This window comes from Phyllobates terribilis, unplaced genomic scaffold (assembly GCF_046119375.1).
Source record: "Phyllobates terribilis strain yellow unplaced genomic scaffold, ASM4611937v1 Scaffold_7__3_contigs__length_470593459, whole genome shotgun sequence".
In the NCBI taxonomy this organism is placed as follows: Eukaryota; Metazoa; Chordata; class Amphibia; order Anura; family Dendrobatidae; genus Phyllobates; species Phyllobates terribilis.
The window spans coordinates 50,920,764-50,947,224 of record NW_027362767.1 but is presented as its reverse complement, the minus strand read 5'-3'; the positions used below and the strand labels follow the sequence as shown (position 1 = coordinate 50,947,224).

At 42.0% G+C, this 26,461-nt stretch overlaps 1 protein-coding gene across 1 annotated transcript; it reads right to left on the bottom strand.

The window, feature by feature from the left end:
* Window positions 1-19,379: 19,379 nt before the first annotated feature.
* Window positions 19,380-22,204, bottom strand: ARF6 (ARF GTPase 6). The gene has a single exon (XM_073638544.1). The coding sequence runs from the start codon at window positions 20,846-20,848 to the stop codon at window positions 20,321-20,323; it is 528 nt and encodes a 175-aa protein (XP_073494645.1). The 5' UTR covers window positions 20,849-22,204; the 3' UTR covers window positions 19,380-20,320.
* Window positions 22,205-26,461: the final 4,257 nt, after the last annotated feature.

Genomic DNA, 26,461 nt, shown 5'->3' with positions numbered 1-26,461 from the left:
TTTTCACTAAGTGGCAGGATTGCTTTCTAATTACTGATAGATTTCAGCTGGTGTCAGGACTTTCCAGGGATTTTTGCAGCTTGTTCTTCATGTGTTCAATACTTTTTCCCTGTGTCATTTCTCATTATTACACAGTGCTTAATTTATGGACATCTATGGAAGATGTCTTTACCTGTGTGGATTGGATGGGTTGTTACCAACATCTGGTGAGAATTTAATGTCAATAGCACCTTTAGAAAAATATTTATTTAGAAAATTGGTGAGGTGACGTGTTCAAATACTTACTTCTCCTGCTGTATGTGCATTATAAGGAGGTCCAGATAATATTTTATTAACTGCTTTAAAATAATAAAAGTAACCATACTTACTCTCATTGATCACCCCCTACCCTCAATATGGCGCTCACCTGATCCCGGATGGTCTCTATATCATGTTCCCATAGTTTACACACACTGGAAATGCCCACTCAGCCAATCACTGAGGGGGGCACAGCTGCAGCCGGTGATAGGATGAGCTGGCATTTCTGATGTATCAAGGACAGCACCAAAAAGAAGAGCCCTGGGATGAGATCTATAGGGGATTAATCCTTTGAGGACCATATGTTAATTCAATCGAATTGGTTTCAGTTTTAGGAAGCTATGGGCCAAACATGTCTCTCGGTTCTCAAAGGGTTATTAATGAGGGTAAATACAACTTCTTTTATTTTGATGCAATTAAAAAAAAATATTCCCTGGAATACCACTTTAACCTCTTGCCTCCGCACCCAATTTTCTTTTTTTAGCACTTATATTTTTCTTCCCCTTTTCCAAGAGCCATAACTTTTTTTTTTCCCCCCATCAACATATCTAAACGAGGGCTTCTTTTTTTGCAGGACGAGTTGCAGTTTTCAATGACATACGGTAATTGATTTTACAATATAATATACTGAAAAAAAGGGGGAAAAAATTACAGATGGGCTGAAATGAGGAAAAAAATGTAATTCTGCCATTGTTTCTTTGAGTTTTTATTTTTACCTTGTTCACTGTACGGTAAAAATGATCTGACAGCAGGATTCTCCAGATCAGTGAGATTAGAGATAACAAAGTTGCATACATTGTTTTTTTATTTAAGCTGTGAGAAAAATTCAGAAGTTTGTAAAAAAAATAAAATAAAATAAAATTATGATTTGTGTAAATATTTTCGGAGATCCGTAAGTTTTTTTTTCTGTTTATGGAGCTGTGTGACGGTATGTGTTTTATTATTGGCAGTTTGAGGTACATAAGGCGTAATATAGTCAGCATCTACCGTGCGTGAAACCGGCTCCTGAGCCTGACCCACACTTGAGTACCCCTGCAGTGACATACATGTATGTTACTTTGCATTAAGGGGTTACTATAAAAACTTTACCTTTAAAGAGGATCTGTCCGCACTCTTCTCCTCTGGTATTCCCACTAAAAAATGATGAATAAGGCTGCGTGCCCACTATGCGTTTTTCAAGCGTTTTTGTCACGGAATTTCCGCAGCGAAAAAAAACGCTTTGTAATACGCGCCCCATGGTCCCCAATGATAATCCGCGTGTGCTGTGCACATGCTGCCGAAATTTCCGCTGCGGATTATCATTGCGGAAAAATATGCAGCATGTCCATTAATTTTGCGGACACGCGGCGTGATTGCCGCCATTGACTTGCATTGAATCGCTTAATATCCGCATGACTACATGTGCACATGCGGATATTAAGCGATTCAATGTGCAGATGGTACCCGGGTGTGGAGAAGAGGAGACTCTCCTCCAGACCCAGGTACCATAGTACCTGTTAAAAAAAGAATTTAAAATAAAAAATATACATTATACTCACCTTCCGATGTCCCCCAGTCTCCTGTACGGTGCGTCCTGGCTCCCGGTGGCTCGCGATGGAGTGAAAGGACCCTTCCATGATGTCATTTAGTCATGTGACAGGTCACGCGACCGCTGATGTCGGCGGTCGCGTGACCCGTCACATGACTAAATGACGTCATGGAACGTCCTTTTACACCACTGCGAGCCGTACAAGAGACTGGACGCACCGGAGAGAAGACCGGGGGCCATCAGAAGGTGAGTATAATGTTTTTTTTTATTATTTTTTACCATTTTTATTCTTTTTTAACTATTAACTTGGTCACACTATATATGCCGTTTGCATGGATTTATATAGTGTGAACAAGTTGTCAAGCACTTTTCCAAGTGATGCTAAAATCGCTTTGAAAAGCGCTTGATAACCCGCATGCAAAAACGCTTGACAAACGCTTCTACCAGGCAGGAAAATCGCATGTAAAATCCGCATGCGTTTTTCCTGCCAGGGAGATGCAGAAAAAATCAGCAGCATTTCTGCATCGTGTGCACTTAGCCTAAATATGAATAATTGACACCGGGGTGTTACCACTTGTGTGTCCTTACACACTCTGTCACTGTCCAATCATGTCAATTTATGCAACCATTTCTCAGAGAAACAAAGGAACGGCACAAAGCACAGTTCTAAGAAAAGATCCTGCAGAATTTTTCATTATTATTGTTTTACTATTGTTATATTTTAGGGGAATTATTTACTAAAGCAGAATCTTTAAACCACTTTGAATTTCTGTAAGCCAAGTGATTCGGGTCGTGTGAGTGTCGGCACCCTGCAGGAGGAAGAAGGGTTACTAAGTGTTACTTTGTGAGAAAAATAAACATACAAGTTTGCAAAGTTGTGCATTGTTTCTTTATTGTTGCTCTTTGGGCTTTTACTATGTGTTTATACAGATTGCCTATGTTAACCTAGCATTTAATGAACTCAAAAGAGAGCTACCAAAAGTCACCTATTGAAAGAGGTAGGTATGCTACAGAAAACCAAATCTCCAATGACCTAATAGAGGAGACTGAATAGGGCAGGACTCGGCTTGTCCATGCATTATATTGATGGCCATTTGATTTCATTGACCAAACTGGACTACCTCTAAGCACCTATAAACTGCAGTTGTTCAGAGATAACACTTCCTGTCTTGTGCTATGTTACAGTGTTGTCATAGGGACATTGCATACCTTGATAGCACTATCCCTAGTAAACCCTTGTAAGGATGCTGGGCACTGATTGTGATTTGGATCCATAGACTAGGCAAAAAAAATGTTCAGCCGAACATGCTGACTTCGATAGGCCCAATAGTTTTTTTTTAAGCTGCTGGAAGTGCCTGATGGCAGATTTTCTTACAACTGTGCATTGAATACATCTGAACACTCGTCCAAGGCGAGCGTTCATGAGTATGGGGCAGTCAGAAGAATTTTCTCAGGTGTAGAGGCAACTTTTAGAGATCAGTTCAATCTTACAAATGACCATATTGAACATAAGTTATCAGATATCTGTAAGCATGCTGTGAACTTCGCCTTAAAGGGTTATTTCCAAAATAGTAAGATATCCCCCACCCAAAGAATAGATGATAACGTATTGATCACTGGGGGTCTGACTGCTGGAACCCTCAGTGATTATCAGAAGGGGCTCTAGAACCAAGCTCTGCAGAGCATGGTCTTGAATGAAGCAAATGAACCCATGCTCCACTATTTCTGGCAGAATAAACGAATGAATGGAGCAGAGATGGCGCACCTCTACTCCATTTATGACAGTGCTCTGCAAAGCTTAGTTCCCAGGCTCCAGATCCCTATACTTGAAAGCATAGTGATCATCAAATTATCCCCTTCTTGTGGATAGGGGATAACTTGTTATTTTAGGGACAATCTTGTAAGTCCATACATGTGGATCATTGCTTGTTTAATGGCTCCTTAACATGTAGCAGTGTAGCTGTGAATCCAGCTCTCGGAGGGAGATAAGAGATTGTTGGGACTGAACAATTACTATACAGCATGCATGTTGTTGGCAGCTCATCCCATTTACACAGCAAAGCTCTGCCAGCTACAGATTAATGGCCTGGATTAACGATCTAATCAGCCTGTGAATGAGCATTTTGTTCGATCAATGGCTAATTGCTAGCAGGTTTACAAAGGCTGATGAATGCTCACTCGCTGATTATTGGCTTGTGTCAATGGACCTTTGGTCAGTTGTAGATCCCAGTATTTTAGGGGGCAATGCTCTTTAAGCAAACTGACCTATAGAAACAGTACAATCTCCCAATAGGAAAATGAATCAATATACAAATGTGCGCACTGCGAGGGTTCAGACGTACAACCGCTGTCTACAAAACGTAAATCAATATTAACTTTAAAGTTAATGGGTAACCGGTCACATTCCTCTAAATTTGCTGAAGTTACTAGTGGTGTAATCACGCCCTTTGTACGCTGCAGTTTAACAAAGGTGTGCTAATAAGTTGCACTGAGTCATGTCCTTGTCCTGTAATCTGTGCTCCTGTTACCCCTGGGATCAGCCTCGTCTTTGCTTCCCAGAGAGCCGAGCGTTGACACACCACAGGGCATGTCGAGGTGTGTTACATTGAATGGTGTTATTATATTCAAAGTCTTGATTGTTCAGCTCCAGTTCTTTGGTTGTCCACACCCATCGTAACTCACGACTGCTCGTCAATGCTCCAGGCAGGGAGAGCTTGGCCGACTCACAATACTTTCACAATCACTACATCAGTAAGAAAATAAATAGGACGGAGTAACATAACTCGTCTTCCACCCTCAATTTGTAGTATGTCAACACGGCATGTCTTAGAACAGTGATACAGGTGGTATTTTGTACACATTTGTATGTCAACCATCACAATGTATTTTGTAGCAGTCTGATGTGACCTAAAAGGGGAACTCCATTATAGTAAAAAACAAAGTTTAAAGCCTTTTTTCATTAGGTTTTCCCTCTACAATCCCTCTCCAATTTTCAGTTGTCTCTGAGCCAGTGGGTGGAGACTAGCTGCTATGTTGTTTTTCCTACACAGCACACACAAACATGACGGATTCCTCCTCTCTTATCTCTATGTACCACACGTTCAGAAGCTGCAGCAGGGAGGGCCAAATATATAGTATTCAGCAGTACTGAGCAGTGGTTGCTGTGAATCCAGCTCTGGGTTGAGATAAAACATAGAAAGCTGCAGCATAGAGAACATCATACAGCAGTACTGAGCTGTGTAGCTGTGAATCCAGCTCTGGTGGGAGATAAACACTTACTAGAAAGCAAGAACAGTATGGAGAACAATGTGGCAGTGAATCTAGCTTTTAGATGGGATAAAACACAAGAAAGCAATGACAGCAGCAGCATAGAAGACATCATATAGCAGTACTAAGCAGTGTAGCTGTGAATCCAGCTCTGTGGTGAGATAAAACACTTACTAGAAAGATGTAGAACTCCCCTGTTTGTGACTTGCCTCTCTCTACTTCCCCCATTTCCATAGACTTAATTCGGCAGTGGTAGTTTGATCCCTCGGTGAGCTGCTAGTCTGTCTTATTTTGGCTAAGATGGATTTAAGATTTTTTTCAGAGTGGATGATGAGTACAGGAAGTTAGGGGAGGAAAAAAAATGTCTCATAAGAGGAGAAAGAAGCATATTATTCTGATAAGATATATTGCAAAGTTTCTTATATTTGCTTCTGATTTATTAATTTAAGCAAAGTTCGTTGAAACAACAGACTACTTAAAGCAGACCTTCAATTAAAGGGTAACTTAATTAAAGGAAATGACAATTACTTCAAAATGGTGAAGTGGTTGTCAGATCCCGAATCTTTGGCATCATAAATGACAGGTACCTGGCTAATATTATTAAACCAATTAATGTTGGTTTCTTTGCTTCCTACGTACAAGACTGTCCAAAAGATGAAGGACAGAGGCTCATTGGCTTTACTGTGACTTTGTAATATATTGAAGGTTTAAGTCACGTCTTCAAATATGAAAAACATGGATATCTACATCTACAATATTAATAGACGAAAGAAGCCCAACAATTGTGAGGAATCGCTATATCTCACATTCGATACATCCAGAAAACGATAATTTCTTGGAGCCCACTGTAAGATGCATCGCTTAGTCCTGTTTACTGGATGTTATATGTCTCCCCAGGGCTCATTTTCCTCCCTATTAAAGGTAATGTTTACTTACTAAGCAGGATAACAGAATGCTGGTATTTCATTATAGGAAGTCACTGCATTCTTCAGAGAGGCCTATGTTCGTGAAATAATGCATTCTTTCAATACAGACGAGACTTGAGTTATAAGTGTTTAGTAGAGAGGCCGGGTGCAAGAGCGATCTCCCTGCTACCGGTTAAGAGCTATTCCAAGAGGCCTCATAAACTGCAGCTGTAATGCAGCATTGCTCGCAGAGGATAAGCACGAGTAATATTTATTTGCCTCCATGAGCTCTCACTCTGTTTTAAGCAATGCATCACTGATTCACAAAATATATTGTGTTGTTCATCCTGAGCTTCCATAAGTACCATAAAGATTATACGCCATCAATAGCTGGGAGCTGCACGCCTGTTTGGCCTACATACCTGGTTTTGTGGAGTTGCCTGTGTTTTCCATGGGAGCAAGTCGCTCCCAGGCACCTCTGTCAGCAGCTTATCTACCCTGGGGACATGAGGATTGGGCATATTATAATACAACAGTCTGATCCTTCTTTCCTTCTCCATCAGCTGTCGAAGGAGAATTCCACCAAAATCATCGGGTTCAGCTAGTTCTGCATTAACTTATATGGTCACCTTAACGGGGTTGCCTTGTCTTGCTTTTTCGGAGCACACCGCTCCCCTGCCTCCTGCTTGCAGGGAGGCAGTAAACTCTTACTTGTTTGACAGTTTGGGTCCATGGTACAAATGAACCACTGGTCCGAACTGTGCACTTTCTGATGCTGCAAGCAAGGGCTGATTTGAGCAGCACTTACAAGCTCTATAGAAACAAGCTATTATTCACTGCACTACACTCCTTCCCAGTCCATTACCAGTATTCTAGGCAACTAGCAGCAAACAATTAAAAATCCCTCTGTTCTTAAAAATGGAAAGGATTTTTAATAACTAGTAAATTACAAATTTTGTCTTTGCTATTTTACCCTTTTTTGATTACGATACAACCCCTTTAGCACTTGTACAGATAAAGCAGCAGCCGAGACGGATATATGGAGTCTGTGAGGAGAACATAAAAATCATCATAAAAACTGTAGAAATAAAATTGGATATTCGTGGTTTGTCCTGATTAAAAAGTTGTATACTTCGAAAAGTGTTGACGAATAAGACCACCTGCAATTGGGACGGGTATCTCTCATCCTTTCTTTTACGGCAGCGCAGAATAACCCATTTGTTTCTCCAGTTTTTATGCTTTTAGCTCCTTGTGGGTCTGCAGCTGCCTTGAGCCTTATCAGTGGTTGTGTGCACACCCAACCCAACCAGGTGTGCACAATCTTCTGACACTGTTACCCAGATAAGACCCTATTTGCGCTTTGTCTTCTCCCCAGTTTCTTCTTAATAAAAATCACCATAACAGACCATATAATCTCACTAAGTGTCTATAGTCCTTAATCCAGACATAACAATATTGAGAGCAGGGGTTACAGCTGCGCCCAGACTTTGGAGTTTAGGGAAGTCAAAAGGTCCGTTTGGCCCATATGAGAAAATTGGGAGGGTTCTGTCTGAGATTTTACATTGGAGTCTACGAGCAGCAAGTTCCACCACCAGGACTAAAGGCCCCGTCACACTTAGCGATGCTGCAACGATCCCGACAACGATACGACCTGTCAGGGATCGTTGCTGCGTCGCTATGTGGTCGCTGGTGAGCTGCCAAACAGGCAGGCTCACCAACGATCAGGGGAGCAGCGACATCGTGGGAAGAATCTTTCCACGATGTCCTGCTCCTGGTTACCAGCCTGCTGAAGCAGGAGCAGGCTGGTAACCATGGTAAACATCGGGTTACTAGGGGCACACGCGCACCTAGTAACCCGTTGTTTATAATGGTTACCACTCTGCTACGGTGAGCGGGAGGTTACCGCTCACTTTAGCAGGCTCGTAACCATGATAAACAAAGGGTTACTAGGTGCGCGTGTGCCCCTAGTAACCCGATGTTTATCATGGTTACCAGCCTGATCGCTGCTCCCACTGGTCACACACAGCGATGTGTGCTGACCAGCGGGAGGGCAACGACCAAAAAATGGTCCAGGACACTTTGCAGCGATCAACGACCTCACAGCAGGGGCCTGATCGCTGCAAAGTGTCACACATAGCGACATCGCTGGTGAGGTCGCTGTTGCGTCACCAAAACCGTGACACTGCAGCGATCTCGCTATGTGAGACGGGGGCTTAAGTTTGCAGATCTACATACAATTCATGGTCTGGGCAAAGCTGGGTGGTCATACCAATCTGATAAATTGTGGAGGAGGCCAAGATTGAGCAATGCTTAGCTCAGGGTGGAGAGTCGAGGGCCATAGATATGAGTGAGAGAGAGCCTTACATAGATCTATATTTTACTAGATTACTCATCAAGGTTATAGAATAGTCACTGCTGGCAACAAATCTTGATATTAATATATATATATTGAAATCATTAAGTTTACCTGCGCTATATGTACAGACAATTATAAGAATCTCTGTGATTGTATTATATTCTCCAGCAATATGCTTCCTCTGTTCATTCATTCCCCTTCTGCATTACACACATGTATCCCAGTGATTCATTCTTCCAAGCTTTGACATGTGCCTAACAAGACTTGTTTTACAGGAAGGGTCAGGATTTGTTTGCTCACGAGTTGCAGGAATTTCAGAGATGGGAGACAAGACGGAAAAGTACTGAAGTCATTGTTGTCTATGAGATGGTTTATGAAATGTATGCAAAAAAAAAAAAGGTTAAATGTGAGGGTCATGGTCATAAAACAGAAAGTTTACTTGGGTAAATATAAAAATGGTACAGTATACAAACAGCCTGATTTCACAGATCTAATCAAAAGGAGAAAAGAGCACGACGCGGGGCCCAGAAATTGAAGGGGGTTGTTCTCTAAAGCCCCCGTCTCACATAGCGAGATCGCTGCTGTGTCACGGTTTTGGTGACGCAACAGCGACCTCACCAGCGATGTCGCTATGTGTGACACTTTGCAGCGATCAGGCCCCTGCTGTGAGGTCGTTGATCGCTGCAAAGTGTCCTGGACCATTTTTTGGTCGTTGCCCTCCCGCTGGTCAGCACACTTCGCTGTGTGTGACCAGCGGGAGCAGCGATCAGGCTGGTAACCATGGTAAACATCGGGTTACTAGGGGCACACGTGCACCTAGTAACCCGTTGTTTATCATGGTTACGAGCCTGCTAAAGTGAGCGGTAACCGCTCACCGTAGCAGAGTGGTAACCATTATAAACAACGGGTTACTAGGGGCACGTGTGCCCCTAGTAACCCGATGTTTACCATGGTTACCAGCCTGATCGCTGCTTGAGCAGGCTCGTAACCAGGAGCAGGACATCGTGGAAAGATTCTTTCCACGATGTCGCTGCTCCCCTGATCGCTGGTGAGCCTGCCTGTTTGACAGCTCACCAGCGACCACATAGCGAGGCAGCAACGATTCCTGACAGGTCGTATCATTGTCGGGATCGTTGCAGCGTCGCTAAGTGTGACGGGGCCTTAAGACGCCTCAGAGGTTAGGGGTAGTTAGGAGTTACTGTGGATAGTGGAAAATGCTACAACTTATCTTAATCAGCCAGACATCTAGATTTGTTAAGCCAAGAGAAATACACTATTATTTTTGTATTGACTTGTAAATGTATGTGTATTTCTGTGACTGGTCAAGAAGGATAATGACTCAGCATGGAACAATGAATGTTTGCTAAATATGTTGATTAATCATTGTGTGGACCCTGTGACTTGTTGACTCACAAAACTGGAGGACAAACTATGTAAATTCATTAAATGCTCAAACAATGAGACCTGAGCATTGAACCTTTATCCCCAACCTGTGACTGATGACCTTGGCAACATATGTTAATATAAAAAGGTTTTTTCTATCCTGCTGCAAAGAGGATTGAAGGAGACTTTACAAGGAGAATCAAAGATCAGACTCTCTCAGACCATCAGCTTGGAAGCATGGCTTTAACTAAAGAGACACAGATTTGGAATCTACATGATTCCAGCCTAAGGGTATATGGCCCTGACTGGAAAGATACGGATCTGCTCCACTGACTATCAGAGAACCCATGAATACATTTGGGGAGACCAGGTTGGGATAATGAAGCCACCTAGCTCCATTGATATTTTGTTTGGGGTTGCCAGGTGGGACCCTCCGGTCACCCGGAACCCAAGGAGACATTCGGAGAAGCCAGATTGGGACCAGCCGGTCATCTGGCCCCATGGAAACTCTCGGAGAGGCCACGGTGGGACCCTTGGGTCTCCTGGCCTTGTACTTCGATGGACTGCTAGCTTCCTAAGCTTTCCGCTACCTTCTCTCTGTGGGGACCCGCCAGAAGCAGGGGGCCACTGGTTGAGGTAGTTGGTCCTAGAAGTCCCAACTGTTCTATCCCAGGCGGGCCAGCGGAAGGGTGAGAATGTGTAATGTTATACCATCTTAGGCATTTGCTGGGACTGTTCTGTTTATTGCCTGTTTTGTGGTTCAATAAAGTATTGCCACACTGTTTTACCCTCACCCTGTGTTGTCTGAGTACTACAACCCCTGGCAAAAATTATGGAATCACCGGGCTCGGAAGATGTTCAGTCAGTTGTTTAATGTTGTTGAAAAAAAGCAGATCACAGAAATGGCACAAAACTAGTGTCATTTTAAATGGCAACTTTAGGGCTTTAAGAAACACTAAAATAAATCAAGATTAAAAATGTGGTACTCCGTAAGGGTAATTTTTTTCAGACCAAGCAGAGGGAAAAAAATTATGGAATCACTCAATTCTGAGGAAAAAAATTATGGAATCACCCTGTAAATTTTCATTTCCAAAACTAACACCTGCATCAAATTAGATCTGCTTGTTAGTCTGCATCTAAAAAGGAGTGATCACACCTTGGAGAGCTATTGCACCAAGTGGACTGACATGAATCATGGCTCCAACACGAGAGATGTCAATTGAAACAAAGGAGAGGATTATCAAACTCTTAAAAGAAGGTAAATCATCATGCAATGTTGCAAAAGATGTTGGTTGTTCACAGTCAGCTGTGTCTAAAATCTGGACCAAATACAAACAACATGGGAAGGTTGTTAAAGGCAAACATACTGTACTGGTAGACCAAGGAAGACATCAAAGGGTCAAGACCGGAAACTTAAAGCAATAGGTCTCCAAAACAAGAAATGCACAACAAAACAAATGAGGAATGAATGGGAGGAAATTGGTGTCAATGTCTGTGACCAAACTGTAAGGAACCGCCTAAAGGAAATGGGATTTACATACAGAAAAGCTAAACATAAGCCATCATTAACACCTAAACAGAAAAAAACAAGGTTACAATGGTCTAAGGAAAAGCAATCGTGGACTGTGGATAAAAGTCATATTCAGTGATGAATCGCGAATCTGCATTGGGCAAGGTGATTATGCTGGAACTTTTGTTTGGTGCCGTTCCAATGAGATTTGTAAAGATGAGTGCATGAAGAGAACATGCAAATTTCCACAGTCATTGATGATATGGGGCTGCATGTCAGGTAAAGGCACTGGGGAGATGGCTGTCATTACATCTTCAATAAATGCCCAAGTTTACACTGATATTTTGGACAGTTTTCTTATCCCATCAATTGAAAGGATGTTTGGGGATGATGACATCATTTTTCAAGATGATAATGCATCCTGCCATAGAGCAAAAACTGTGAAAACATTCCTTGAAAGAAGACACATAAGGTCAATGTCATGGCCTGCAAATAGTCCGGATCTCAATCCAATTGAAAATCTCTGGTGGAAGTTGAAGAAAATGGTCCATGACAAGGCTCCAACCTGCAAAGCTGATCTGGCAACAGCAATCAGAAAGTTGGAGCCAGATTGATGAAGAATACTGTTTGTCACTCATTAAGTCCATGCCTCAGAGACTGCAAGCCGTAATTAAAACCAGAGGTGGTGCAACAAAATACTAGTGATGTATTGGAGTGTTCTTTTGTGTGTTTGTTATTCATGATTCCATAATTTTTTCCCTCAGCTTGGTCTGAAAAAAATTACCCTTACTGAGTACCACATTTTTTATCTTGATTTCTTTTAGTGTCTCTTAAAGCCCTAAAGTTGCCATTTGAAATGACTTTAGTTTTTTGTGTCATGTCTGTGATCTGCTTTTTTTCAACAACATTAAACAACTGAATGAACATCCTCCGAGCCCGGTGATTCCATAATTTTTGCCAGAGGTTGCATTACGCCTACGGAAGACCCCTGGTCTTCACAAATTATGATGAAGTGAGACTAGAAGGACAGTCCAAATGCTTAACCTGTGGGTAGCCATTTTTAGAAAATATTTTTCAACTAAGCCAATAGATTACAAAGAGGCACCAATTTGTATTTTTGTATCACTCTGCAGCTAAATCTCTAAACTCAATATTGCCACTCATCCAAAAGGAGAAAAAATGGTGGCAAAAATATCCCTGGGCAAGTAGGATAAAGACTTGAAAAATGTGCTGAACTGTTTCTTTAGTATTTTGTTATAGTCCTGTATTGGAGGGGGATTTCACATTTCCTGCAGCTTTTCTTTAAACAATAAGGAACTTACATTATCAGGAATCATCCTTTAGGGTATGTGCCCACGATGCAGAATTGAAGCAGAAAATTTCCACCGCGTTTCTGCATGTCCTTGCCAGTAAAAACGCTTGCGGATTTTACACGCGTTTAAGCGTTTTTGCAGCGTTTTTACATGTAGATTTGACTTGCGTTTTTCAAATGCATTGAGTAGTCAAATCCGCATGTGGAAACGCACAAATAATGGACATGCTACGGATTTTTCCGCACAGAAAATCCGCTGCGGAAGATTCCGCAGCATCTGCACAGAACATACGGATTTTCATTGGGGACCATGGGGCACGGAATACCAAGCATTTTAAAAGCGTTTCCGCTGCGGAAATTCTGCAGCAAAAACGCATCGTGGGCACGCAGCCTTACACTATTAGTGAATTGTTTACCAGCAAAAGCGTTCAAGAACAACTCTGCAGGGGATATACATGCTGTTTTCTCTAGACTGCTTGAAAAAGCTGTCATAATACACGAGTCTACAGTCTCCCAGGAGCATTCAGCAGAAGGAGGCTAAGATAATAAATGTGGAGATGAGGTGACACACTTGATATAGTGAATACAGAATATCAGGTAGTTATATTTATACAAACACATGAGGCTGCGTGCCCACGAAGCATTTTCCAAGCGTTTATGCTGCGAAATTTAAGCAGCGTAAACGCTTGGGAAGTGATTGGTAATCCGCCCCCCATGGCCGCCAATGACAAGCCGCAATGTCATTGCCCATGCTGCGGATTTTGCTGCGCTAAAAAATCCGCAGTATGTCCATTAATTTTGCGGACACGCAGCGTAATTGCTGCCATTGACTTGCATTGGACCGCGTGACATCCGCATCACTACATGTGCACAAGCGGATATCACACGGTTCAATGTCCGGATGGTACCCAGGTCTGGAGGAGAAGAGACTCTCATTCAGACCAGGGTACCATAGAAACTGTAAAAAAAAGAATTTAAAATAAAAAATAAAGATTATATTTACCTTCCGATGTCCTCCCAATGTTTTCTCCCCTCCGTCTGGTCTGCTGTATGGGTCGCGGTGTTGTGAAGGACCTGCCATGACGTCATTGAGTCATGTGACCTGTCACATGACTCAATGACCCCACCGCAGGTCCTTCACACCACCGCGAGCAGTGCAAGAGACCGGACGCGGCGGAGAAAACACCGGGAGGACATCGGAAGGTAAGTATAATCTTTATTTTTTACCATTCGTATTCTTTTTTTTTTTTTTTTAAAACTAACCAGTTGCATGTATTTATATAGTGTTAACAAATTGTCAAGCACTTTTCCAAGTGATGCTAAAATCGCTTGATAACCCGCATGCAGAAATACATGCAAAAACGCTTGACAAACGCTTCTACCTGGCGGGAAAAACGCATGCTTTTTTCCTGCCAGGGAGAAGCGGAAAAAATATGCAGCATTTCTGCATCGTGGGCACATAGCCTGACGGTATGGAAATAAGACGGCTGGAGGAATTGTTGGTTTTGTTCCTTACACACAGTAATTTCACGCATGAGAATTTCACATTGTACCAAACGTCATTCAAGTCAGAAAGAAGCAAAGCTAAACACTTGTGCAACAGTCACTTCCTCTATTTTAGGAACCGCATCAGACATTTACATACATAGTTGGTAGCCATCCTTAACCCATTTTTGTCTATATAAGCATGGCAGCATTGAACCGTGGATGAAAAATAACCGTACCCCCTTGCCCACTCCCAACCATTTAAGTAATCATGTAGGCATAAATACGACTGTCTTCCTGGCTAACTGTGTAAGTGATGTGGGCATACATCATACTGCCTATGTCTGTAAATTATGTAGCTGGATACCACTGTCACCTATAATGATGTAGATACAGGTAGTACTGCCTCAAAGTCTGATGTAGGAGGATAGTACTGGCTCTTGTAAGGATGTAGGTATAATCAGTACTGCTTCCTAGTTTTTCTGAAAACGATGTAATTAGATACAACATTATTGGGGTAGTGGTAAGTAGAGAAGTAATGTTTCTCTGAAATATAGCCACAGATACCACTGCCTTCCTTTAAATGATGCTAGCATAAAAAGGTACTGCCTCTCTGACATTCTGATACAATAAGCACAGATAGTACTTTAGTCTAGTCATTCTGAAAATGCCATAAACACCGACTGTACTGATTTCTTGTAATCATGTAACTACGTGTAGCGCTGACTCCCAATTTCTCTCCAGGTGCTAAACTGTAATAACTCACCTGTAGGTAAGGAAGGCCAAAAAGTCCACGTACACTAACTACATCCAAAATGTGTCAGTGTTCTGATTAATGGAAAAGTTTATTTCATCTAGTACATGAGTGGAAAAGACATACACTTGCAAGTGTAATAAAATCTTACAATGTTTTCTTTGCTTAGGTCACTTCCTCTGTGATAATCTGCATTTGAGATGGAAGATCTCACCAGCCATAGGTTCATTATAGCCTATAGGGCCTTGATCTTCAGTATGGGAATTCAGCTTTCTATGTACAGATAGGACACATGCAGAAGAACTTATAACTGTGCCAAGATGAGACAAATTTCTGCAAAATCACTCCATGTTTATTGATACTATAAGGCTGCAGTAGACATTTTTTTTTAGTCTAAGCGTGCAGTTATACGGCCATATAAATTGGACCGAAATCGGACCGCAGTGCAAACAGGCCAGCAGATCTACCCACCAAAGCATGGCAGCTGCATAGAAATACATGAAGCTGTCACGCTCGGGTCAGGAGAGCCGTCAGCCAGTCCTTGCACCGCGGTCACATTTATATAGCCATCTAACTGCACACTTACTCTGTACTGTTTCCTTGTCCTGTATTGAAGACATGACGAAACTACAATACCCCTGTATGTGGTCACAAGAAAGACGATTCTATAGAAATATGTTCTATTTCTAATAAGATCTCCTCTTGATTTTAATGAGTAGACTATTGACATGGCTGTCAAAGCATAAATGGATAACATTTTTGGGATAAAAAACTCTTCATCGATCTCTGCCAGGGCAGAGGCTCCCTATTTGTAGACTGTAAGCCCTCGCGGGCAGGGTCCTCTCTCCTCCTGTACCAGTCGCTGACTCGTTTTGTTAGGAAAAACATTTACATAATCTTATGTATATCCCTATCACATGTAAAGCTCCATGGAATAAATGGCGCTATAAGAATAATAAAAATATTTAATGCCTAACTTGATCTAACTCCTAGATGATTCATTGCAGATCAACATATCAAACATTATCATTCAGGCCAATCACAAGCTAGAAATCTGCGAACAGATCTGTGGCGTGTCTTGCCAGAAATTGAGCACCAATTACTTTGCGATTGATCCAATAGTTTATGAAATAAAAAGCTGATTGTAAGAATAAGATCCATTTGTGGAGTCTTTCATCAGCTAGTTACTAGCAGGAGAGATAGGAGTTAAGGCAACAATTGTGAACAATTTTTTTTGTTCACAAAAGCACCTGAAAAAAAAAAATCTAGAATATTGGTACAGATAACTGCATATTTCTTTCCGCAAGATATCATCAGAAACTTTGAAGTAACAGTGACATGTTAGAAGTTTTGATCAGTGGCGATTTCAGGTACTGAGACAGGTCTTATGTGTATCTGTACAATGCTTACACTGCTCTCCGAAAAGACATGATCAATCTAAAGGGCACAACACTCAGCCGAGCACTTCTGCTCCTTGGTTTCAGCAGGCAGTGGGGGGCAACACCAGGCCCCACACCGATCAAAGTCCCCATTTTATTGCATTGATCTGCACTGATTTTTACTAAATCTTCCAAATATAAAATTAACCTAAATGTTGACTTTAAATGTGCCCATCACGGACGTTATACAGCTGTCGATCAGTTATATGTAAGACCATCAGCGGTCGTTTAGTGGTCTGTTTAGACAGGCCAAGCACAATTGTGTGCGCACAGAACATCATGCTAATCGGTAACACATCTGCTGTTTATACTGGACAAAATGCTGATAAAAAAAAAATTAGCAAGCTTTGGATGTTCATCAGGTGCCTACTGGCCTGTTTCAGTGTTGCCTTTAGCTTAATTTGCAAATAAGATAGTACATTTCATTTCCAGTTCTCATTTAACATACAGTATGCCAATTGCAATCAGTCACATTTGAAAAAAATAAATAAAGCGCCTTTTTTGAATTTATGGATGTATTTGTTTGCATAACAGGGCAGTTGTCCTACTTTCTGGATTAATAATTGAGGTTCAAGTTAAACAAAATACAGTCTGTGACACGACTAGCTAGTGCCACTCATCTTATTAGTCATCTATCAGCAGGAAACTACAGAGGCAGCTCTGAAACCGACATTAGCAGGGTGTGACAGCAGCTCTCAGCATCTGAAGACAGGGGAGGTAGAAGTATGACAGATTTGTAGCGCATGATAAACTAGGCAGGAAAGAAAGTTCTTGCTCTACCTCTGTACATGCAGTAACATTAGTGTTGAGCGAGTATGTTCTGTTAACCCTTTCGCCAAGTATGCTCTGGCCGAGCTCCGAGTATTTATAGCTGCTCGGTGATATGGTTGAATCGCTCCCGTGTGCATGATTTGCAACTGTTTGACAGCTTTATTACATGTGAGGAATGTCTATTTCTTACACATTCCTCACATGTAATAAAGCTGTCAAACAGTTGCAAATCATGCACACGGGAGTGATTCAACCATATCACCGAGCAGCTGTAAATACTCGGAGCTTGGCCAGAGCATACTCGGACAGAACATACTCGCTCAACACTAAGTAACATCAGTTTTCACCCTGGGTTCAATATGTTTTTAGGCAAACTTCACAATGCAGACAAGTATGATCAATAAGACAACGCAGGAGGATAATCCTATCTAATTACAGTGATACACATAGAAATCAGTTGTCAGCTCTAGACAAGTCCTAGAATACTGTGGACAATATTTTATGATTACAGTAAAATACTCACGTGGGTGAGACAAATACAAGTTTTAATTCTGCATTAATACAAGGTTTGTTCCTTGTTATGCAATATTAGACCTTCTCCATCACTAGCCAGACAATTGAGGAGGGGGTTTGCAATCTCAGTGTACACCCCCTCAATAACATTAGGACCTATGATGCCCTACAATAGTTCACCTGAAATACACACACATTTTTCGCGGCTTGTTCCCAGTTGGCAAACAGCTGATCCACCCTTGCTTTTACATTTAACAAAATATCATCCAGTCTTGAGTCACTGAAGTGAAGTCAACTCTGAAGTGTTGTGCAATTTAGAAATTCCATTTTTCAAACACCCAATTAAAGAATTTAGAGTTAACAGGTGGTGTGGGTTGTCCACTATTCTGGAACCTCATTTGTTGGGTAGAGTAGACCGCAGCTACAAAAAGCTTCTGTCACTGGACATGTATACATTTCCCCACAGATGACACCTGATTACTGTCTGCTGCTACTAGAGCTCTAACCAGGTGATTGTTGAGGGATTTATCAACATGGTAAACACCTCTTTGCCAAGTTTCCATGATGAGTATTTGAGGTTTGAGATTTTCTGCACCAATTCGCTAAATTAGGTTACTTGTGGATTTTTTCAGTTGCAGTCTTTTTGGTGTGTTGTATTTAAAATTTAACAGGTTTGTTTTGGAAACTTCCTGTTGCTTAGCTCTGATAACATTTTATTAATAATAAATGCAAATTACATGCGTTTTTAGTGTGTTTCCACGTCGGAAATGCACTAAAATCAAGTAAATGTGTTTTTACCTGTGGATTTTCCTAATCTCATTCAAGTCTATGGGAAAAATCCACAAGTAAAACGTATATTTACTGCAAGGGTGATCGACAATAACAACACCTTATAGTCACCTCCGTTGCCGTTCCAGTGGCGCCAGCACTGGCTTTCCCATGGATCGCATGACATATCACGCTATCCCTGCGGCCCATCAGTGCAGACTTCACTCTCCTCCGGACGTAATTGACATCCGGAGAGAGAGCTGTGGCTGCTCTCTCACTTCCTCCAGATGTCTTTATTTGTCTGAAGGAGGGGAGAGTGAAGCCAGCGCTCATTGGGCACAGGGATCGCATAACAATGTCATGCAATCCCCAGGAGAGCCAGTGCCGACACCGCTGGTATGGTGCCAGCACCAGAGTGAGTATAGGTGTTATTTTACAAGGAGGAGGTGGAGGGGGGACAGGGATTCAGAAGGGGTTGTCCACTGCTAGGACAACCCCTTTAAAAGTATATGGGTGGCCTCAGTGACATACACACAAATAGATAGTCCGAACAAAAGCTGTAGCAATGACAGTTCACAAAATACTTACTATTCTTTACTTAGGTTGGTCCATGAAAAACATTGCACATGTATCCATGGGACACTCACCGATCATGAAATAGGGGTCCAGAATTAAAGACGCAGTGGTCCCTGCACTACTGCTCCCACCAATGTCTATGGGACTGACAGCACTGTGGATAAGTGATGTTTTTATTTTTTATCGTAAAATAAGATCATATGAATAAGTGCACAGATCTATAGCTTGTGAATGAATACTGTGGCATAGCATATACTGAAACATGACTGCATAATGAGTAGCACTGAAATGAGTGAACCTGCAATAAAGGAACAGGTCGTAGAAACTAAAGATAGAAGCAGGCTAGTACAAGAAGTACAGAATAAAGACCATCAGGCCTGGACACCAACGAAACCAGCTAGATCTTTTTTTTTTCTCAATCATGCAGGAAATGTCTATTTTCATGACACCTGGACTGTACACGCTATGTATCAATCAGACCTGGGGGAAAAAAAGTGTACTGTACACTAAGAGGGTAGAGAAATAATATGTGTATTTATTAATAAATGCATATAGATTCAGACGCTTTGGCGTAAAGTACCTTATAACAGAAATCAGGCAGGAGGCTGATTATCAAGCGTCCAAAAAAAAAAAAAAGCTTTGCAATTTGCATTAAATTACAAACTTGTGCTTTGCATAATTTCAAAGTATTGCTACATGTGAATGGAGCTCTATGTACAAAACCCAGATATTTCTTCTTTTGAAGTACATGATAAAGAAGACATTGTACAAACCAATACCTCAGTCTTCCTGTTTATGTCTTGCTTAAAATCAATTAGTAGAAACATTGTATTCTTTTTTTCCAGCATCCAGCTTACTCATGCATGTGTCGACATTCTCATCAACACATATGTAACACCGAATATATATTTTTGCACCGATAATCAGCAACTGATTTGAAGGTATAATAATCATGTAAAACATTAAATATATAGGTATATATTAAAACAAAATAACAATTTAGAATTAGTTAAATGCTAGCTAGCAGAATTATTAAAAACAGTCTTAGTATAAAAGACAAAACTGCTGGGTGATTTTTAAAGAATAATTTGCAAAGTTTACTAGAGGATAGAGACCTAGCGACATACCCTGTATGAATGCAGAAACTACAGCAAAAATCAGGAAAATTAAGCAGAGAATTTAGCATTAACCCTCAATCCCTTTTACTTTGGGGCTCTATATCTTTGCATCTCGCTTATGAAGTTTTAATTTTTTTTTTAATCTGGAAAATTTGTAATGTCAAAAACCTAAAGCAGAGCAAAGAGGAAAAAAACAAAAATAGTATATATTTATATATAAGATATTCCAGCCCACTCTTTTGTAATTTAACGTGACGATTGGTTAGATCAGCATAATCCTGCCATATACACTTCGGAGAAGTAATATCGCAAAACCATAACGGATCTTCTAATAGTCATTACGATTTGTAGTTGGAGGTTAGCCACGTGAGTCCTTCGTAGAGGCCGTCCCCGCTAGTAGCACAGGACGGCTGCACATACCAATTCCTATCCCTGATCCGGGTCAAGCCAAGTTTCTCCTGAATCTCGTGTGGTTTCATGGCATCCGGAAGGTCTTGCTTATTGGCAAATATAAGGATGATGGCGTCCCTCATTTCCCTGTCATTTATAATACGATGAAGTTCCTGTCTAGCCTCGTCAATGCGATCCCGGTCAGCACAGTCAACCACGAAGATGAGCCCTTGGGTTCCAGTGTAATAGTGCCGCCATAGAGGTCGGATCTTGTCCTGCCCCCCGACATCCCATACATTGAATTTGACATTCTTATAAGTTACAGTCTCCACGTTGAACCCCACGGTGGGGATGGTGGTGACGGACTGACCAAGCTTCAGTTTGTAAAGGATGGTGGTTTTACCGGCCGCATCCAATCCCAGCATCAAAATCCGCATCTCCTTGTTGCCGAAAATCTTGGAAAGCACCTTGCCCATGGTGGAGCATTAAATACGACTTAATAGAAAGAAAAGAATTGGATGTATCCAATACTGACACAAGATCCTTGAATTGCCAATATCCAAGCAAGTCTTATAGAATAAGAATGTAACACAAGGAGCTAGGCGTTATATCATGTAGCTCAAAGTGTCCAATATCATAGGCAGGATGCCAAACAGATTGCCCTCGAATTGTAGGGTTATGATAACTTGCTGGAGTGACTTTGTACCAGGTGGCGTGCACTGAAGAGTCAGTAATGCGGTTTATGCAGAAGATTAGAGTCTTGGATGTTATACCGTTCTCTTTTATTAAAGTTTTTTTGAAGCAGAGTTCAAAAGATTGTCCCTTATTTTTGGTGTTTGGACTTAGAGGGCTGTTAAGTGCCCTGTTTATGAGGTGCTGAAGCTTGGAGAGTTCTAGTTGCCCCCTTGTATAAGGTCCTGAGGCTCAAAGCGTTGGGTGCCCACTGTACGAGTTGACAATGCTTAAAGGGTCTTGGGTATCCCTTGTATGAGTTCAGGGCTTAGAGGGTCCTGGCTGCCCCTTTATGAAGTCCTGGGGCTTACAGGGTTCTGGATGGTTGTTGTAAGAGGTACTGGGGCTTAGGAGGGTCCTGGATGATCCTTGTAAGAGGTCCTGGGGCTTAGGAGGGTCCTGGATGATCCTTTTAAGAGGTCCTGGGGCTTAGGAGGGTCCTGGGTGCCCACGTTATGAGGTCCTGGGGCTTAGAGGGTGTTGGATGCCCCTGAATGAAGTCCTGGGGCTTAGAGGGTGTTGGACGCCCCCTGTATGAAGTGCTGCTGCTTGGAGGGTCCCGGGTGCCAGTTCAGAGGGTCCTGTAAGTTTCTGGGCGAGTCCTGTCCTTCAGGCTGCCGGGTGAGGTCCTCGGGTACGGAGGGTGTGGGGTGAGTCACTCGGTCCCGGGCGTATAACCCTTCCTGTCTGGTGGGCGCCGGCTCCTCGGGCTCCTGTGCTGCGGGCGCCGGTCACCCCTCTGTCAGCTGAGGCTCCTGGAAACTCCGGCTATTCCGCAGTGCCAAGTTTCCCCCAGTTCCCCGTGACCGGACAGTCCATGAGGCGAATACTGAGGTAATGCCGCGAGTCAGGACAGCGTCCAGCACTGCTGAGGGAGGCAGTTACCACATGAAAAGGAGCCCGGGAGAAGCAGGCCGGTCCCCGCTGTGCTCTCGCTCCGGCCCGGATATCGCCAGTCACTAGCTTCCGGTGCTGGACTGACGAGGAGGACAGACGGGCTGATAGAAGGAGGGGCCTGAATCCCGGCGGCCGCCACTGACAAGGAGGGGCCGCTTCCGAGTCACTAGAATGAGCCGGTGACGGCTCCGCCCACTGGCGCTTGCGCGGTTGCTACTTAGGACGCATGCGCAGTCTTACAAGGTGACACGCCCAGGCTTCAAAGGAGAACGTCACGTGACGAGTGGCGCGCGTCTAACGTCACGTGGGTGGGAGGGAAGATTCAAAATAAAGCGCGCGCCAGAACTTTTTTTTTTTTTTTTTGGGCGGGAAATGTAACTTACCTCAGATTCGAGCTGTAGCCATGATTAGAGAGACATGTTGTCGAAAAGCTATGAAGTAAATGAGGCACATATATATATATATATATATATATATATATATTCTGGAGATAGAAATGAGTCAGTAATGGTGAACAGGATGGGGGGTGGTGGGTTGTGAACACTAATTCTCTTATAGAAAATCAGCTTCTCTGAAATGGCTGATAAATTCTATTCCAATGTGAAATGAAATGCGTCATAGCATTGAACGTTCCTACCAAAGACAATTACGAAATGTCGTAAATGTCTAATTTGTATAGCACCCATCTCACTTAATGTGGAAAATGGGGGTTCACCGACCGATTTGCCACTATATAACCAAAGAGGTGGCCGCTGAGGTAAAATCCAGCGTTACAGCCGCGCCATTTACCTCATGAAGAGGGGCCCATTCACTTCTATGGAGTTCCTGGAGCAGTTGTCACCTCATCATACTCCGCCTGGTTGTAGCCGGCTTACATGAGGGGTCGGAGTTCCCTTATAAGTGCTGGTCCCATGAGATATCATGTACAAATTTCCTGGGTGAAAATACCCCTTAAATTCAGAACAACAATGTTACATCATTTAATAAAATGGCGTCTCTTACTAGCGTTGTCGTTGCAAATTAATCTTCGTTGTTTTCCTGCCCGCCTAAATAGGTTGAATGCAGTCAATCACATTCGTTTTTGCACGTTACAGCTGTGAGGCAAAAAGATCGGCCAGCCGGCATTTCCCATGGTGAAGAAGCTGGAGAAATGTCCTTTCTAAGAAATCAGGGCGGCCATTTTGAATAAGACGGAGATTACACTGTAATATATAACCTTCCATAGTTAGGGAATCTTTTCTTAGGGAATTGCAAACAAGTGACAGCTATATATTAATCCCTCCAAACTTTCAAAGAAGAAAAAGAGAGACAAACTATGTGGTACATGTAAAACACCGCTACCAAGGGTCAGGCCCTGCCCTTAGCCGCAACCCATTTGCTATTTCTTTCTAAACTGAAAATCCGTAACGAGAAAAAAAATTGAAACACCCAAATTATGGGTTTTTTTTTGGTCACCACATCTCCCTAAAAATTGCAATTAAAAGCGATCAAAACGTCATTTGCAGATAATTTGGTATCGATACATCCGTCAGCTCGCCACAAAAAAAAAAACAAGCCCCATAACTCCGTTGACGGAAAAATAAAATACGGATCAGGTCCCAGAAATCTGTGAGAAGCCAAACTTTTTTTTTTTTTTTAATAAACTTCTGAATTTTTTTCACAACTTAAGTAAAAAAAAATGTATGCAAGTTTGATATCATCAAAATCGCACTGACCTGGAGAATGAACTCTGTAAAAACAAAACCCAAGGAACAATGATGGAATTTTATTTCTTTTCACCATTTTTTTCACCATTCCAATTTTCCAGTACATTGTATGGTAAAGTGAATGGCGTCATTCAAAACTACAACTCATCTTGTAAAAAAAAATCCTCATATGGCTATGAAGGTAGAAAAAGTATGAAGTTATGCCTCTTGAAAGAAGGGGAGGTAAAAATGCTTGTATATAGAGATATACCGTATAGCTATGTACTAGTACAATGCTCCTGTAAGGAAGAAGAACATCATTTAGATATGTAGGCAGAGAGAATTCTTCTATCCTTGGCAGTGCAGACTGTATATAGAAATATATATCTATGTACCAGTACAATGTGCCTGTAAGAAAGAAGAAAATCATTTAGATATGTAGAAATAATTTCCCAGAGGAGTATGCATGGCGTATATAAGTCCCCTCACTCTGACATGCCAGGCCTGGCTTGTCACTCTCCACAAGGAGAAACATTACCCCTTAGATATGTAGGCAGAGAGAATTCTATCCTTGGCGGTGCAGCCTGTATATAGAGATATATATCTATGTACCAGTACAATGTGCCTGTAAGGAAGAAGAACATTAATTAGATATGTAGGCAGAGAGAATTCTATCCTTGGCAATGCAGACTATATATATACAGTACAGACCAAAAGTTTGGACACACCTTCTCATTTAAAGATTTTTCTGTATTTTCATGACTTTGAAAATTGTACATTCACACTGAAGGCATCAAAACTATGAATTAACACATGTGGAATTATATACTTAACAAAAAAGTGAGAAACAACTGAAGATATGTCTTATATTCTAGGTTCTTCAAAGTAGCCACCTTTTGCTTTGATGACTGCTTTGCACACTCTTGGCATTCTCTTGATGAGCTTCAAGAGGTAGTCACCGGAAATGGTTTTCACTTCACAGGTGTGCCCTGTCAGGTTTAATAAGTGGGATTTCTTGCCTTATAAATGGGGTTGGGACCATCAGTTGTGTTGTACAGAAGTCAGGTGAATACACAGCTGATAGTCCTACTGAATAGACTGTTAGAATTTGTATTATGGCAAGAAAAAAGCAGCTAAGTAAAGAAAAACGAGTGGCCATCATTACTTTAAGAAATGAAGGTCAGTCAGTCCAAAAAATTGGGCAAACTTTGAATGTGTCCCCAAGTGCAGTTGCAAAAACCATCAAGCGCTACAAAGAAACTGGCTCACATGAGGACCGCCCCAGGAAAGGAAGACCAAGAGTCACCTCTGCTTCTGAGGATAAGTTTATCCGAGTCACCAGCCTCAGAAATCGCAGGTTAACAGCAGCTCAGATTAGAGACCAGGTCAATGCCACACAGAGTTCTAGCAGCAGACACATCTCTACAACAACTGTTAAGAGGAGACTTTGTGCAGCAGGCCTTCATGGTAAAATAGCTGCTAGGAAGCCACGGCTAAGGACAGGCAACAAGCAGAAGAGACTTGTTTGGGCTAAAGAACACAAGGAATGGACATTTGACCAGTAGAAATCTGTGCTTTGGTCTGATGAGTCCAAATTTGAGATCTTTGGTTCCAACCACCATGTCTTTGTGCGACACAGAAAAGGTGAACGGATGGACTATACATGCCTGGTTCCCACCGTGAAGCATGGAGGAGGAGGTGTGATGGTGTGGGGGTGCTTTGCTGGTGACACGGTTGGGGATTTATTAAAAATTGATGGCATACTGAACCAGCATCGCTACCACAGCATCTTGCAGCGGCATACTATTCCATCCCGTTTGCGTTTAGTTGGACCATCATTTATTTTTCAACAGGACAATGACCCCAAACACACCTCCAGGCTGTGTAAGGGCTATTTGACCAAGGAGAGTGATGGGGTGCTACGCCAGATGACCTGGCCTCCACAGTCACCAGAACTGAACCCAATCGAGATGGTTTGGGGTGAGCTGGACTGCAGAGTGCAGGCAAAAGGGCCAACAAGTGCTAAGCATCTCTGATAACTCCTTCAAGATTGTTGGAAGACCATTTCTGGTGACTACCTTTTGAACCTCATCAAGAGAATGCCAAGAGTGTGCAAAGCAGTCATCAAAGAAAAAGGTGGCTACTTTGAAGAACCTAGAATATAAGACATATTTTCAGCTGTTTCACACTTTTTTTGTTAAGTATATAATTCCACATGTGTTAATTCATAGTTTTGATGCCTTCAGTGTGAATGTACAATTTTCATAGTCATGAAAATACAGAAAAATCTTTAAATGAGAAGGTGTGTCCAAACTTTTGGTCTGTACTGTATATATATATATATATATATATATATATATATATATATATATATATATGTACCAGTACAATGTGCCTGTAAGGAAGAACAACATCATTTAGATATGTAGGCAGAGAGAATCTTCCTATCCTTAGCGGTGCAGATTGTATATATAGATATGTTTTATGTACCAGTACAATGTTCCTGTAAGGAAGAAGAACATCATTTAGATATGTAGGCAGAGAGAATTCTCCTATCCTTGGCGGTGCTGCCTGTGGCTCACAGCTAAAGCTGCTGCCTGACATGCAAGAGATTGTGATTTTGGATCTTGGAGAAGCCAACACTTCAAGAAAAGCAAAGAATTTATAAATGAAAGAGCACAGGCAGATGTTGTTTCCGCTCCATCATGGTCCTGTGCAGAACAGGAGGTACTGAACAATCTCAGCGGCGTCCTCATTAACAAACTAGCCAGTAGA

Bases quoted from the DNA above. Each gene is read 5' to 3' on its own strand.
- ARF6 (XM_073638544.1), bottom strand. From the start codon at position 20,848: ATGGGCAAGGTGCTTTCCAAGATTTTCGGCAACAAGGAGATGCGGATT.